The sequence below is a fragment of the Mustela putorius genome, unplaced genomic scaffold, assembly GCF_011764305.1.
Source record: "Mustela putorius furo isolate JIRA1106 unplaced genomic scaffold, ASM1176430v1.1 tig00003853_pilon_pilon_pilon, whole genome shotgun sequence".
In the NCBI taxonomy this organism is placed as follows: domain Eukaryota; kingdom Metazoa; phylum Chordata; class Mammalia; order Carnivora; family Mustelidae; genus Mustela; species Mustela putorius.
In genome coordinates, this window is record NW_025422005.1 from 39949100 (window position 1) to 39967272 (window position 18173).

At 34.8% G+C, this 18173-nt stretch overlaps 1 protein-coding gene across 1 annotated transcript in view; it reads right to left on the minus strand.

Annotated features, from left to right (window-relative positions):
* The window catches only part of FAF1 (Fas associated factor 1), a 480711-nt gene that overhangs the window by 140473 nt on the left and 322065 nt on the right, over positions 1-18173 (minus strand). The window contains exons 10-12 of the mRNA XM_045064498.1: positions 17363-17489; positions 16313-16376; positions 15284-15365 (exon numbers count right to left, since the gene is read on the minus strand). Of these exons, the coding sequence (XP_044920433.1) occupies positions 15284-15365; positions 16313-16376; positions 17363-17489 (273 nt within the window). The remainder of the gene's footprint in view (positions 1-15283; positions 15366-16312; positions 16377-17362; positions 17490-18173) is intronic.

Consider the following 18173-nt stretch of genomic DNA (forward strand, 5'->3'; position numbering starts at 1 on the left):
TCAGTCTTCTTTGCATCCCTAAAGTTAGCAAAGGTCTTGGCATGTTTGATGAAAGAAACTTGAATGCTGATTACCAACCCCCTTGCAAAAAACATACCAAATGGCAACAGCATGCTAAACCACTTTCAGTAAAAGAATCTAGAAATCTGCTGCTTTAGGGAAAGGAACATGAACCTGACAGCACTAACAAATTCAGAGCTCCTCTTCTTAGGAGCTCTCTAGCTGAATAGACAGAGGGATGTCAACCTCTAATTCTGCTTGATCGTATCTCAGCAACTACATTTAATGAGACACTGGGAACAAGAGAGCTGTCCACTTTTAAATCAGCATATTTCTAACCAAACAATGGCAATGGCTAAATCTTTAAAATGCCCATTTCTCTCAAGAACGCTGCAAGGGAACATTTAGACTTTGGGAAAGAGATTAGCGATTTACATTGCTATCTCACTGATTTAATTTAAATGCTCTTCCAAACCAAACACACATGTGCCGAAAGAGGCTACTAAGAAACCCAACATGCAGAGTTCCCTATAAGTGCAGCCGACAGTGTTGACTGAAACTAAACTTGGAAATCCAGGGCACTAATGCACAATATCAAGCAATAAAACAGCATCTCTTTGGCAATATTTAATTTAAAAAAGAAGAAAGAGGCAGGCGAAGATCAGGCACTGTCTGTTTTGGAGGATCAACCATTCTGCATTTCAAAGCATTGGTCCCTGCAATATCCAGGTTACTGTGCTAGAATCTCGACTATTATATCGCAGTTGTGAGAGGGAGGGCAAAGATGTGTTTACTCAGTGATTAGGCCCTTAGAATAAGCCTCTAGCTCCTAGAGAGACAGCTCACTACTTATTCATTTGGGCCAATTCACAAAGCCTAGGAAGATTAAACATCCATGCTGAGAAGACAAGCGAATGCAGACGGTGAAAAAGAAATAAAAATTCTTTAAAAACTCTGAGATGACTTCATTATTTTTCCACAAGGAAACTTTAGGAAAGTGTTTAGTTAAAGAAAAACCCACATTGACCTCTCTCTAAACCCTTAATCTTTCCTTTGTGGTGGCATTGCTTTGTGGTAAGCGACTGGCTCGCCTCGCCCCTCTTTTCACTGGAAGCTGAGAGAAAAAAGGCTCTGGAGAAACAGTTTTCGTTCCAGGGACATAAACCCCTGACACTGTTAAACATGAGATGCCAGGAAAACACACTTTAAAAAAAGTTCTCACTTTAAGCTCTAAACTGTGAGAAAGGAGATGATAAAGAGCGTAATCAGAAGAGAATCTTCAGGCTGGGGGACTCCCATAGTAGCTTTGAAAAGGGAAACTGAATAATCTTAAAATGATCTTTTCTCTCTAACATAAGCCTTCAACAAAAATTTTTCTTCTGCCATTTTGACAGTAATAACAAGCAAAAGAGAAAACTCCTAATAATAAGCAAATGCTAATAAATTCGGGCTACATAAATCTCTGATTAGATTATAGGCACAGTTAAATGAGCCCTAGACTCAGATTTCTGATTATTTTATTGAGCTCAATTAAACACAGGCCCGAACAGTGAGAACTGGGTTCAGCATATCAGAAAACTGCCTTTGTGAATTTTCCTAGCACATAGGGAAAAAATGAGAAAATGATTTCTTTTCCATTTCTGTAACCATTTTTCCCTTTGGCCCACTAATAATTGAGTTCAGTAACATTTATGGAGTGCCGATGAGTTAGGCATTGAGAACATAAAGATGAATAAAACAAAGTTTCCTTGTTCTCAAAGAATTGGGGGGGGTTTGCTGGTATATGGGGAAGCAAAAATTTAACTGCAGTACTAACCAATAAGTGGTAAGAATGGTACACTTAAGGAAAACATGTCTATTTGTCTTTCTAATTTGACAGAGAGGGTATAAGTCTGGTAAACAAAGGCAAGCTACACTCTTCTCAGACTCCCTCTTTGTGATCTAGGTTTTGGTAACATAGTATAAAGGTTAAAAAAGCTCTGTGCTGGGGCACCTGGGTGGCTCAGTGGGTTAAAGCCTCTGCCTTCAGCTCAGGTCATGATCCTGGGGTCCTGGGATCAAGCCCCACATCGGGCTCTCTGCTCACCAGGGAGGCTGCTTCCCTCTCTCTCTCTCTGCCTGCCTCTCTGCCTACTTGTGATCTCTGTCAAATAAATAAATAAAATCTTAAAAAAGAAAAGAAAAAAGCTCTGTGCTAAATCCAGTTTTGCACTTACAAGCTGTGTGACCGTGGGACAGATGGGTGTTTGTTCCAAGAACTGCAGATAAAGCAGGTAAAGTACTTCTTTTACAACACCTGGCCCATAGCAAGTGCTGAATGAAATGTGGTTGTTAGGATGAAGAATCCAGAACTATCCATACAAAATAAAGGATTTGAAAGCAATTTTAAGAGAAATGATAGCCCTGAAAATTTATTAAAGATTATGAAGCTCCTTCATTTCTCTTACTAGCAATAACGTTTGGGATGCTAAATTGTGTCTCTGCCTTCAGGGCCTCACTAATCTTCACATTCAAATCCAAGAGCTAAGGTACTAAGTTGATGCTAAGGAAATGCCAACCTGACAGCAACCAATGTGATTTGGCCTTGAGCTGCAGTAGCTATTGTATTTAGACACTTAGCTCTACAGAACCATAGAACATTAGAGCTGGAAGAAATGAACTGGCTATGTCTCAAAATAAGCCAGGCACAGAGCAGACACTCAGAAAATATTTGCTGATGGACTGAAAGGAAGGTTTCTAGTTTCTTTTTGAGTACCAGAACATCCATAGTCCATGTTTCCAAAAATTTTAAGATTGATAGGATAAATAATTTCTATAAATGGTAGTTCATAAATTTTTCAGTGTAAGAATTAAATACACTAAAAATAAAATGATTTCCCTTATGTAAATTGGGACCTGACTTTATTTCTGTTTTATTATGATGATTATCATCACCATTATCATCAGAATCATACCATTATTATTATTATTATTATTTTGGTTTTAAGTTTGGGAATGGTTTATTAATACAAAGACCAGATACACTGATTCAACAATAAACACTCACTTATCTCTCAACCTAGATTTATCAGGTTTTTTTTTAAGATTTTATTAATTTATTTGGCAGGAAGAGATCACAATTAGGCAGAGAGGCAGGCAGAGAGAGAGGGGGAAGCAGGCACCCCACTGAGTAGAAAGCCCGAAGCGGGGCTCGATCCCAGGACCCTGGAACCATGACCCGAGCCAAAGGCAAAGGCTTTAACCCACTGAGCCACCCAGGTGCCCCTAGATTTATCAGTTATTAACATTTGCCATGTTTGTTCAAAATTCATTGTATGCCTCCATCCCTGAAACATTTAATGCTGCACAAATCTTGACACTTCCAGCTTAAATACTTCAGTGTCTGTCACCTAACAAGGACATTCCCTCACATAGCCATAATATTTTTATCATACCTTAGACATTTAATATTGTTACAGTATCATCTAATGTAAAGTCCATATTCAAATTTTTCCACCCACCTCAAAATGTCCCTTACAGGTCTCTTATTTATTGTTTTAAATCCAGGCTCCAAGCAGATCATTCCAGTACACTGCCCACTTCTTTAATCCTATTCCTATATATGAATGTTCATAGGCCCAGCCCAGCATCCAACCATGACTCAACGTAACTACAAGGTGAGATTAGAGGCAGGGCACCATGAAGCCACACCGCCTGGTTCAAATTCCTGCTTTGCCACCTCCTAGCTATGTGACCTTAGGAAAGCTACTTCACTTTTTTGTGCTTTTGGTGCCATATAACTTTGGAGGTCAGAAGTACCACACTGTCTAGATGGAGTGGTAACATGACTGCTATAATAGAGATGGTCCTAGGGTCTAAGCATGAACACTGCTTGGCTGCTTAAGAAAAAAAAAGAAAAAGATTTTATTTGTTTATTTGAGAGAATGAGAGAGAGAGAGAGCGAGCGAGCATGAACAGTGAGGGAGTGGCAGAGGGAGAGGGAGAACAGACTCCCTACTGAGCAAGGAGCCCAATGCAGGGCTTAACCCCAGGACCCTGGGATCATGACCTGAGCTGAAGGGAGATGCTTAGCCAACTGAAATGCTGCTGCTTTATGAAGGGAATACTCGAGCTAAATTTTGAAAGCAGTATATAGTAACAGACTTATCTCTGATTTGAGCTAAATTTTAAATTTAGGTGATAGGAAAAGAAGAATGAAAAAAAGAAAAAGCAGACAAAAGTTTGGTAAGGCCCAGTAATGTCAGTAGCCTAATATGTTCGAAGAACTCAAAGCTAGTAACTTTTAAAGAGTGAAGAATCAATGTAGATTGATTTGTGGAAAGAATCATTGACACTGCATTTTCGGCTCCCAAAGCTGAGTTCAGGGACCAACAGGCAGCAATCAACCGGAGAGGTTCCAAAAGGAAAACAGCAGATATTGAAGGTGAGGTGATGCCAAGATGGTGGGGTTTTTTTCCTCTCACTTCCTGAAAGAGATTTTGGGATAGAACTCTGAAATCTTAATGATACAAATGTATTTGAGCCTCAAGTAGGTTGAATTCTTATATGAAAGTTACAGGTTACACAAAGAAAAAAAGCCTAAAGTAAAACCAAACTCTTTTCATAAAATAAGCTGGAAGATGTTCACTGGATACAGAGCTTTATCAGTTTTCATTGTTCAGACTGTAATACTCAGGTCATAAAATATTTTTGAGGAAAACCAACATATGACTAAAGTTTTTACAAATAAGGAAATAGAAGTTCAAGTGATAGGCTATTACAGCAAACTGGAGAGGGGCAGGCAAGCTCTTTAGGGAGGCTGGGAGTAGGATTATGGGGGGCAAGAAAGTAGGCAGTTTCGGGCTGGATCAAAGATCTCATCCCATTGGTTTTCTAGATGAACAACTAGAAACAATGCCCAGGACTGGAACAGCAGCCTCATAAAAGTGCAGAGAGGATTTTTTTGATCTTCTCTTCTGAGAGGAATAATACTATCCTTGGTTAGCCAGTGGTGTACTAAACAGGCAGAACAACATGAATGTGGATGAATGGGAGGTACATTAACACTTCCTTCTCCCACTTTCAGGCCACTGAAGAAGAGAAAAAGGACCCCACCTATCTCATCATGTCCATACTCCAGGGGTGGGGGAATCATAGCAATAAAGAACTGGAGACATAGTAACAATAATTTTTAATTTAAAATATATAGATAATAATGCATTCTTGCTGAAAAATCACAGGAATTCTAATGTTATGTGGGTGTACATGTTCAATAACTGTTTACTACTGTCAAGTACTGTCAAGTGTGGCAGATTCCAAAGTAGAACACTGTGAATTATAAAAATAAGCTAAGTTTAAGCATACAGAATTGTAGTAACTCTTAAGTACTCATTTAATAGAAATGGTGGAGACCGCAGTCCCTAAATATTTTCCACATCTTCCTCAGTGAGGAAATCTCTTATGTATTTTTTTTTTATGGCTGTGTATTTTATTAATGGCTGACTGAAATAAAGAATACATTTCTCAGCCTCCATTTAAACAAATGTGACTATGTAACCAATAACCACGTTCTGGTTAATGCAAGCAGAAGTGCTGGTTCAATCTCCTGTAGTCATCCAAAACCTGACTTTATACCACACAGTGGAGCAACATGCTAGGAGGAACCTGAGCTTCTGAGTCTGTGATATACCTTCCTAGGCCTGGACAGGATACCTCTGGACTTCTTGAGGGGAATAGAGAAATTAACTTCTATTTTGTTTGAGCCACTATTAATTTTTTTTTCTGTTACAAGCAACCAAACCCAATTGTAATTCTTACAACAGACTAACTATAAGAAATCCTTAGTCATACATAAAAATGACCATCTATGGAACTGTACTATTAATCCAGAAGATCTAAAGAAAAGATATGCATTTATGGATTAGTTCATGGTCCATCAGAAAGACTCTCACAGCTTCCAATGGGCCCTGAATTACACTTTAAGAGACTGTAATTAACACTAGGCCTAATGCAAATGACCTAACAGGCTATTCAGAAAGGTCCATCTTATTCATCTGGTTAGTGAGAAGAGAGGAGGGGGACACTGTTTTCAAAAGGCCAAGTAGACATGAAGGCAAAAGAAGATATGGAGGTTGCTAGTCTAGCCTTCATGCAAAGACCAGGGAGAGCCTTTCACTGTTAGCATGTGGTCCAGTCCATTTAACCCATACAGGAGAGCCTACTGGGATTTGTAATAGTGCAATAGTGAAGTGTACATCTATCTGAAATGCCATGTGTGTCATATTCCATATATTTGAGACCCAGGATGGCTGAAGTCATAGCAGGTGGTTGGTCAATATATATATTTTTTAAGATTTTACTTATTTATTTGACAGAGAGAGATCACAAGTACGCAGAGAAGCAGGCAGAGAGAGGGGGAAGCAGGCTCACTGATGAGCAGGGAGCCTGATGTGGGGCTTGATCCCAGGACCCTGGGATCATGACCTGAGCTGAAGGCAGAGGCTTTAACCCACTAAGCCAACCAGGCACCCCTGTATTTTTTATAATCTATATACACACAGAATTTTTACAACACAAAAGGAGATATACTATATACACTGTTATGTATCTCACTTTTTTTACTTTGCAAAGTGTCCTGAACATCATTCTACATCAATATATATGAAGTGGCTTCATTCTTTTTAATAGTCACATAGTATTCCATAGTGTGAATAACATTTAAAGTACTTCCAATCTTTTGTTATTATAAGCAATGTTATAATAAATATTCTTGTATTTATCTTATTTCCCATATGCTTAGGTATATATGCAGGAAAAAATGTGTTATTATGATATGTGAAAATATATATTAGTGTAGTTTTAATCTGTATTTTTTATATTATGGAAAATATGAACATCTTTCATATTTTCTGTGAAGTACCTGCTTATCTTGCTTACCCATAATGGGTTGCTGTCTTCTAACTGATTTATGGAGTTCTTCATAATTGTACATGCTAGGGAAATTTAAGTTTCCAATATATTTAATAAAGATACTATGCACTACTTAACATCAGAAATACTTTGATTTTTCTTAATATCCATTCCTTATAAAAGACTGTAAATGACAAGGCAAATACAAAATCAACAGATTCTATTGAAATGTCCCACTAAGTAAAGAAAGGCCAGAACACATTAGCCTAGGTCTATATCAGAAGCAGTTTTGTTAGGCATTTTGAGGAAGGCGTGGGAAGATACAGAAGTATAAAAAAGTGCACAAAAGCTAACAGGCTGTGAAATCTAGGAACCAAAAAGAGTGTGAACTACACTGTGCTATTACTGTACCATGATTTTCTTTCCTTTTTTTTTTTAAACAATTTATTTTTTTTTAAAGATTTTATTTATTTATTTGACAGCGAGAAATCACAAGTAGATGGAGAGGCAGGCAGAGAGAGAGAGAGGGAAGCAGGCTCCCTGCTGAGCAGAGAGCCCGATGCGGGACTCGATCCCAGGACCCTGAGATCATGACCTGAGCCGAAGGCAGCGGCTTAACCCACTGAGCCACCCAGGCGCCCTGTACCATGATTTTCTAACCAATATCTGACATTCCACAACTACACATATACAAATGTATATAGTTGCTCAGTCTCACTACCACCAATTTCTCCTCTCCAATCTATCTTACAAACTACTACCACATTGCTTATGTCTATGGTACAGTTCTGACAGTGTCACCCTCTTCAAAAACTTTCCAAAGCTAACCACTAACAACAAGTCTTTAGCTGTTCTTCAGGGATTCCCATAATGAAAGTAAACCCAGTCTGCTTCTTTATTTTAGCCCTATCCTCTACTGTTCCCTTATACAAGTACCATATATACCAACTAAACAGGCCTATTCATGTTCTCTAACATGTATAGTTGAATAATTTGTTTACTATTAATGTAAGGACTCATTTTCCAAGGTGAGTTAATTGTCAAGGTATTTTTAGCTCCATTTTAGAGAAAGTAAAATGAAGGCTTACATAGCTCAGTCAATACCAGGGTCTAGTTTCCAAACCAAAATTGCCTGATATATTCAATGTCCATCTAGTTATAAGTAAACAATCTTAAAGATGTTTCACACACATTTCAAAGATGTTTCAATTATGTTAATTTTCTGTTAAAGAGTCTTGTGAAGTATTACGATACAAATTTTTAAATGTAGAAGTTGATGATCAGAGGAGAAGGTTAATCTGGTTAATAGGACATAGCTAAATGAAAAACCAGAACCCAAATATAAGAATTTTGATTAGTATGCTTTCTACCATATCTCTTATTTTAATGTTTAATATTAGATATGAAACAGATTTCTTGAATTTACAACTGAAATACTATAGAGATCAAACTTAGCTTTTAATCCTTTTAAAATAAGTAATATGAATAACAAATACTTTCTAGGGCCAGGAAGACCCTTTGGGAATAATGATACAAATACAGATAAAGCCCATAAATGGAAATCAGCCTTGCTTCTGATATCTTAATAAATTTTACCTACAGTGCTTTTCAAATACGATTAAATTGTTTTTAAAAAGATGGTGAGAAGCAGTAAATTGAAAAGAACATTTTATAAAGCAGCATTCCTTAAAACTAATTTACTAAATTTTTAACTAAAAAATAATTTAAATATGGACACTGAAGATTTTTACAATTTTAATTAGGTAGGGTAGTAGGATAGTAGGACAATTAGGGCAAATTCTAAATATAGAGCTAACAATATACTATTTAGTGGAAACATCTAATTATAGAACAGCATATTTGGTATGGTTTCATTTATGTAAAACATGTCAACTTTTTTATTGATATACATATTTGGAGATTTTTTAAGAATTATGTTTAAAAATAAAAATAACACTTAATAATGATTATTTTTAGGCTTCATATTATGTGGTAACTTGTTTTCTACTTTAAATGCACCTGTATTCTTTTCTTCTTTTTTTCTTAAACAAATATTGTATTTGTAGAATAAACATACTTAACAAACTATATTAGCATCATAGTTCTCATCTCACACATGTATAGGCTGCTATCATAGCTGTCATATAAAATTACTGTAAGAACATTTGTCTGCCTTTAAGGAATTTAAATGGAAAAGAAAACAAAGACAAGATGAACAAACCGGGCATATTCTTTAAAGGACAAATAAATTTCCCTCTTTTTTCCTGGCTAATGGAGAGCTAGAAACTCACCAACTACAGCTATGGCTACAGATTTGTGTAGAACTTTTTTTTTTTTTTTTTAAATATTGATCAGTGATGGTATTTAGTATCTTTTAAACATGATATAGTAGAAACAGCACTACTTTAAAATGAGCTGATTTTTAAAAGTAAATGTAATTAAAACTTGATCACAAATCCTGTTAAAAGTTCAACTACTTATTTTAGTGCTGCAAATACTCATAGGGGTTCTCAAAATTCCTTTCTGGAATTATTCTCAGAATTAGTTCATGAGTTGCATGAATAAATCAGTTTTGTTTTTTACAAACATTCTCAAATAGTCGAAACTGCTTCATAGCACATTAGCCATAGTGCTGGGTGCATATATGGAGAGCATCCTATTTAATCCTCAAAACAACCACATCATTATCTCCCCCCACCTTCCTTTTTTTTGTCTGAAGATTAGAAACAGGCTGATTACTTGTTTGGGGCTACAGAGTTACTAAGCAGGAAATTAAGAATTGAGCACTAGTTTCCTTAATTTATGTGTAATATTAGAAATATCACTGGATCTGAAATCAGGATAAAAAGGCCAGTCTCCAAAGGGGAGGAATGGAACTAGGAAAGGAAACATCCTTCATATGGGAGATAAACTCTGGTACCGAGATTTTTACTGCTGTTGATTTTTAGTTACTACAAATGTCTAATCATTCTATAGGGCACTTTGTTTTGTACAAAATTCAGAAGTAGCAGGAATGAGAGGTAGAGAGGTTATAGGGAGAAAAAGAATCTGCTTTAAGAAACTCCTAGGGAGGCGCGCCTGGGTGGCTCAGTGGGTTAAGCCGCTGCCTTCGGCTCAGGTCATGATCTCAGGGTCCTGGGATCGAGTCCCACATCGGGCTCTCTGCTCAGCAGGGAGCCTGCTTCCTCCTCTCTCTCTCTCTCTCTCTCTGCCTGCCTCTCTGCCTCCTTGTGATCTCTGCCTCTCAAATAAATAAATTAATTAAAAAAATTAAAAAAAAAAAACTCCTAGGGAATCATGGTATGACCACCGGTAACACTTCTGCAACTTAAATTACAGTGACTAACCACTGACTCTCACTTACCAAAAGATAAAATATAAGCTTTATTCAATAAGTATCTCTTAAATGACAGAAAATGTGAGCCCCTTCCCAATGCCTTGGCCCCTGCTCATCTTCCCCACCTCATGCCTTGCAATCCAACTCTCTATCTTGCATTTCTTACTCTTGGTCTTAATTTTTTGGTTGTAGTTCTCTCATTTTAATCCTCTTCCCTTTGCTTTTGACCTTTTTTTCTGTTTAGAATTCTGTGATTTCTCATAATTCTCATAATTCATAAGATTCAGGTCAGATGTATCTCCTCAAGAAATCTCCCTAAACTTTCTGAGGTAGATGAAGAGCACCTCTCCTCTTTGCTTCTATAGCATACTATACTACATAAATCTGTTGATATTATCTTCCCCATTAGACAATGAGCATCTCAAGAGCAGGAAAGCTCTATATTCCAGGTCCTTAGCAGATATGTGATAAATATGGCCCTCAACTGAGTGAACACCTCTAACAGTGAAGGGCATGAGAGGAGGTCATAAAACTGATGGACCTGTTGCCAGAAGTCAAAACTCTGTCATAATATACTTAAATGTAAGACCTTAGAATACCTGTTTTACTGAAGTTGGAGTTCTGCTTTGGACAGTGTTTTAAATTCCTCATGAAAAAGGCAGAAAGAACCAGGGGCACTCTCATCACCAAGTGCTCTCAAATGAAATCAGTTTGAAGCAGTTTTCATTAAGATGGATTGAATGTGGCATCGTGAGAAACACTTTATCAAATGTAGTGTTTTACTTAGTGATTAACTATATACCAGTTGATGAAGCTCCCTAAATCCTTTGTAATCCCACCACTCCAATAAACATTTAATGAGTATATAAGTTCAAAAAGCCTAGCAGAGGATTTAAACCTTCAATCTTGTTTTTATTTACTCTTGGAACTCAATTTCTCACTTCAAGTGAAGAATGCTGGTGCTTGAGGCTCATCGGTTGCCCTGGTAAAATTAATGTGCCTCCCACAGTTTAAATTAAACATGTGATATTTAAGATGAAAGAAATTTAGTCAGAATGCCACAGTATCAGTCACAATTGCTTTTAAAATACGTGAATATCGGAAAACTTTTCTTAAAAATGTTTCATTCGTAAGTTAAAAAAAATAATATTAAAAAAATTTAATTCTCAAATGTGAAATCTGAAAAGGAGAAATGATATTTGATAAGCGAATCCTGCAGTATAGTAGCTACCATTGAAAGTGAAATATAGTGATATAGTGTAAATCATACTTACCTGTGTTAGAACCCTGAGCTCTTATTTGGCCTCTGGTACTTACTAGTGATGTGCTGTGGTTAAATTTTGTTGCATTTTTGAGCTTCCTCATCTATACAATGGGAATATTGATACTATATATCCCTATCTCATTGGATTGTTGTTGGATTTGAATAAGATATATATGAAAAGATGCTCTATAAACCATACAGAACCATATAAATCTGTAGTAGCATTACTATTTCTATGCATACACAGTACTCTTTAATTAAAAGGAGATATATATATGTATGTATGTAACTTGGCTAATAATCATAATAAATGTATCTGCATAGATTTAAAGTTAAATCTGAAAAATTCATCATGTGGATCAGTTTTACTCAAGTTTACAGTAATGTCTTAAGCGATGCATAAACTGTTGTTCTTTAACTTAGAAAAGAGAAATGAGGAAAGGAAAAACATCTTGGACAGGGGAAAAAGAGAAAGACAATTTAGGAATCCAAAGAGGTCAAAGGATTTTGGTATGAATCTAATATGAAGCAAAACATTTAATTACACGAACCAGTGACTTTCATTTGTTAAAATACCAAGACCTTAGTCAAAAGCAAACAATCAACTGTTTCATTAGAAATATCCAGAAATTAATAAGCAAGAGTTTATTTTTCTCTGGGGAACATCAAATGCCAGTTTATTATATAAGACACTTAGCAAAAGTTCTTTTGTCTATTATATACTGTATACTTAAACAAGTGTCTTCATTTAAAGTTACAATGTTTAAAGTGTACATAGTATTTCTTAGGGTAGCTTTTTAAGTGGGATTTAAAATACATCTTTGCCTATTTTGGGAGTTTATAGTTCACAAAGGTCCGAACATTTTCCGATTACTTTAACTACTTTCAACCATATTTAAGTCTAATAAGTGATTGTTTAAATATAATAACATGGCTATACAGTGAGACTCTATAACCATTACAGTCCTGTTTTAATGAAGTGTTCAGTATTATTTAAAAGCATTCTTGCAGGGGCACCTGGATGGCTCAGTGGGTTAAGCCGCTGCCTTCGGCTCAGGTCATGATCTCAGGGTCCTGGGATTGAGTCCCACATCCGGCTCTCTGCTCAGCAGGGGGACTGCTTCCCTTCCTCTCTCTCTGCCTGCCTCTCTACCTACTTGTGATCTCTCTCTGTCAAATAAATAAATAAAATCTTAAAAGAGAAATAAATAAAAGCATTCTTACAAAAAAATTTTGACCTAAATATAACAAAGCATGATTCTTCACAAAGCAAATGTTAGTGGGGGAAAAAGAGAGGCAGGGAGGAGAGGATGCTTGTTTAAAAGGGATTTAAGAAATCTAACAACCATAGGGTGCCTGGGTCGCTAAGTCAGTTAAGTGTCTGACTCTTGATTTTGGCTCAGGTCATGATCTCAGGGTCACGAGATCAAGCTCCATGACAGGCTCCCCACTCAAAGGGGACTCTTCTTGAGTTTCTCTCTCTCCTTCTGCCCTTCCCACCAAAATGCTCTCTCACACCATCTCTCTACAATAAATAAAAATATTTTTAAAAAATCTAACAACCAAATATTTGTGATCCTTGAGTAGACTTTGGTTTCAAAACAACAGTTAAAAAGACATTTTGGAGATAGCTGGTAAAGTATGAATATGCACTGGATATTAGATGATATTAGGGAATTACTGCTAATTTTGTTACATGCGATAATGGTATGGTGATTAAGTAAGAGAATTTCATTATTTTTTGGAAAATACATAGATGTTTTTAGGTGTAAGATATGTAATTTAACAAAAAATATTGAATATAAAAAGGTATAAACACTTTCATGCAGTTTAAATTTTAATAATTTCAAAAGTTTAACTGCTGCAAAATTTTATAAAATCATGTGAAACTTTAATTTTTTATATTTGTTTTTGCATATTTTGAATAATAAATTTTACATTTAATTTTCTGTTCCAGTCAATGTTTACCATTTTCAATCAGAAAGGAAATGAAAAAAAATCATAAAAAATTAATTCATCAAAACCACAAACCTAAATAAGTATAAAAAATGTAAATAAGTTTCAAATGCTGCTCTTTTATAAATGTGTGGCAGTTAAACTTTTGAAGTTATTAAGGCTTCTATCTTCATTAAAACTTTGGGATGCTTGCATATGAAAGAAGCAAACATGGCAAAATTTATTAGTTATTAAATTTAGGGATGGGAATTTGGGTGTTTACTGTGCTATTCTTTTTACTTCTATATTAAAAATTGTTTTAATAAAAAGTTAAAATATTATAAAATGTAATTAAGCAAATGATCATATAACATTAAAAGATGAAAATAAGCTGTTTAAACAAGATTATAACACAACCCAATAATATTCAATATACACAAAAGTTTTCATCAAAATGTATTTAAAAATATGGAAAAAACATGTATCATAAAGCTAACTGTTAATCTGTGTTAGAATATTTTCTTTTTGCTTTTCAATATTTTCCATAAACCTGTATTTATATAAACTATAAACACATATTATTATAAATATTTATTTCTTCAAAAATGACATCCATTTTATAAAAATTTAATAGTTAAAACATAGACTAACACAGCATTTATAATAGGCTATTCCACTATTCTTAGTTAGGGTAAAGAACAGTTTGTGTTTCTTATTCTACTTCACTAAATCATCATTGATTGCTCTAAGTTTGATTATTAATTACTGTTAGTTTTTAAAATTTGTTTAAAATGAAATTTTCTTTAGGTCAGGGTTTAAGATAAACTAGAAACTAGAAATTTCAGAGCCTTCCTTGTACTCAATTCTCAAAATTCCCTCTACTTCATTTACATACTATTTCTTCCTTCCCACTCTTTTATTTCCTTCATTCATTAAATATGTAGAATATTTACTAGGGATGTAAGGTACAGTCACTGCCAAAGAGAAAATCAAATCTCTTGAGAAGACATATATACAGAGATAATGATAAGCAATGTGTTAAATGTAATTAAGATGAGCAGAGGGTATCATTACAAAGGACTAACGGTGGGTCCAACTGTATGATAGTTGAAGAGTTAGGAACAATTAAGTGTCAGAGAGTAGAAGTTAACCAGGTAAAGGGCAGAATAAAGGCATTCCTTACAGTGGAGAAGCATGAACAGAGAGTACGATTATGGGGAAACAAAAACGGTACATCACTGCTAGATTTATTAAGTGTAAAGCAGGGGAACAGGAGAGCTAAAGTTGTGCAGATAGGTAGGAGACAGATTACTGAGCTTTCCACTCTAGGTCAACATATAAAGAGTGATTGCATAGAAACTTCTTGCTGAAAATGTATCTTCTGAATTCTTGTTATAAATGCCAATGTACTTGACTTTAAGGTCACAATGCCCATTTCTATATTTTTGTTGTTTAAAGTGGCTTCTGAGAGAAAAATATTGTAGTTATAGATATGTACTATTAGATGGAATCATATTGGGAAAAGACTGAAAGACAAGTCCTTTAGCAAGAAACTGTCAATCACATTAACTGAAAAGAGCATACACATATAGCCTGGTCCCATGTCTACCTTTTTTTCCCCTACAAAAACACTCCTGTTTCAGAGATTGACAAGGCCATCTACAAAGAGCCAGTAATACCCTATTACACTACTGCCCCTCTGAAATGGGAATCTTGGTGATGATTAAGCTGGTAGATGAACCACAAACAAAATCAAGTCTTCAATCTGAAAAAAACAGAAAACATTAAGCATTGCCTGAGGCCTGGTGGTAAACCTATGTGATGCACTTTTTAATTACAAAAGGTAAGATTGTACTTACATCTCGGGCTTTCACATAGAAGGCCTCTTGAAAAGCAGCTTCTAATGAGCCAATAAAAAATACAGGATGGCAGTCACCATATCTATAGGAAAAATTATATCTATTAATTTAAGTACATTTCAAATTTACTTCAAAGTTTCATAAGTCTAATCACCATCTTTAAATAAATGTTGGCACTACTGTCTCTTAACTATAGACCAAACATTAAAACATTTCTTTAAAGGCTTGGTAATGTACTTCATTAGTTCTTAGAATTCTTCTTGGCCTATAGTGATAATATTAGAATACAGGAATTTTAAGTACATCTAGCAAATGGATTCAATAAGTGCTACAAAACCATGCCATTTATAAGCAGCAATTTCGGGTTATCCACTTTCATAAGATTTTCCTTAGAGTAACCTTAGTTTATTTATTCTGGAAGTCCAACAGAGAGGGAAAAAAATTGTATCTTGCAAAGTTTCTAAATTATATTACATTAGAAAACAGAACTAAAGAGAAATATCATTTACATGAAAATTTAGGGATAAATATTTAAATCCTTTTTACTTAAATACCTTCTAAGAATCTCAAATGCATATAAAACATTTTACATTAGACTCTTAAAAGAAGAAATGTTGATAGTTTCAAAACAAAAATTAAAAGAAAAAATGTGCTTATATTAAAAATTTTAAATTATTTTTAAATTTTATATTATTTTAAAGGATATTTTGTTTTTCTAGGATATACCAAAAATTAGTATCCTATAACCTACAGACTTTTTGTGAATATAGTCAACATATTAATTAGTGACCCATTTATTTTGCTTCTGTAAAGATACAGAGATAAGATGATAAAGTGGCATAAATAGCTTACTAGTTATCTGACATTGAATAGGATGTGTTAAACTATAAGGACTAAATAAACTGATAAATGTATCCTTCAAATATTGTATAGAGAAATTAAAGACAATCTATGACTAAAATTGCTCCAGAAAAATCACAGTAGCATTAAAAGAACATCAATTTTATATAGTTAATGTCCTAACCCTACCTTGAAGAAAACTCTGCTGTAAATTGTAATAAGGCATCTCCTTCATTTTCTGCGTTTTCTGGCACTAAAAAACAAACAAAAGAAAAAACAAAAACAAAAAAAACAAAACAAATAGACACAAAAAACAAACCACATAACATCTAATCCCACATATAAGAAATATATTTAATCAATAAAGAGGAAATAAAATTAAATTTTAGCTTCTGTGATATATTTGAGGAGACATTTTAAATTGACATACATTAGAAGATTTCATCAAACCTTAAAAAAGAACCTTGAAAAAACTCCAAGCTCATAAATTTTGGAAAGCCAGCTGACACAAACCTGCTAAGCATTTCAAGTATGTGCCAGTCATCAATTAGGATTTCAGTGTTTTCTTAAAATGACATCTTGTGAATAAATTATATAAAAGGATCTCAAGTTATTTTAAAAATCTCATTTATAAGGAAGATGGTTACCTTTAAGTAAATATCATATCTATTTCTGCCCAAGGGAGTTTCCTAACTTCACTGAGTAAATGAGCCATTTAAGTATTTATTTTAAGAGTAATTTTGCATATAGTACTTCCTGTGATTCTACAGTATATATCTTGTAAAGTTAAAGAGAAGGAGATGGCACATTTAGTTTACTTTTTTTTTCCTTACAAAGGTGGTACCAGTGAATGGAAAAATAATATAACTATTCTTAAAACTGGTATCTCCACTAAGATACGGGGGAAACAAGTACAGTCACAGAAAATATAGCTATTTGTTTATCAACCTCTAGGTTTAAAGTAAAGAGAAAGACTCATAACTAATATATATGTGAAACATAAGTTATACATTCCCTTGCATTTTTAATGAATTTTACTAAAGCTCTGGGAATTGCTAATCTTAATAAAATCAAAACTCAAGAGGCTCTGGTTCTAATGAATATTGTGCCTGCTAGCTGTATGTTCTCTCTCCAAACCTGGAAAGTTAATAAGAGATTTTTAAGTTCATTGTTTTTTATAAGTTTCTGCAGGAGGAAGTAGAATTATAGTGCTGGCCCCAAAGAGCTATTAATACTCACTCATTGGAGATTTTCTCAGGGCAGATGATGCCATGCCGAATACTTCTCCATCATCCACCCCAAATTCAGAAGCATCTTCAAAGTCATCTCCATCACTATCACTAACCATATGAACATCGGTGCTTTGCTATTTAAGAAAAGTGCTGATTAGTTTTATATGAACTTTAGGAATCGAATTCTAAAATATAAGTTATGTAATCACAATATGACACTAGTATTATAGTAGTTTTATTAAATAAGAAGCCATTTGCTAGAGTAAAGCTTAATATTTTTCATTTTAATGCTAACATATATTTCTTTTCTTTATTTACTTGATAGAGATCACATGTAGGCAGAGAGGCAGGTGAGGGGTGGGGGAAAGCAGGCTCCCTGCTTAGCAGAGAGCCCAATGTGGGGCTCGATCCCAGGATGCTGGGATCATGACCTGAGCTGAAGGCAGAGATTTAATCCACTGAGCCACCCAGGTGCCCCAAGGCTTACATAGATTCCTAAACTTGCCATGATACCCCTTGGCTAAAGATTGGAACCTGAGGGAAAATGAAGGATGCATACAACTCATACAACTGTTTTGTCCACAGAACACAGTACACAATTCAGTGCTTAATAAATATTTGCTCAGTAAATGATGAGAGGGATATAATCAGGTCAAAGACAAAGCAAGCTATATGTGTCTTTTTAAAAGCTCACAGTAATCTCTATTTCAAACTTGCCACTTCCTTACTGCAACAGTTCTCAAATTTTTATTACTGGACTATGGTATACTATCCTCAGTGTTATTGGAGATAACATAAAATACACTATATAAAAGCTC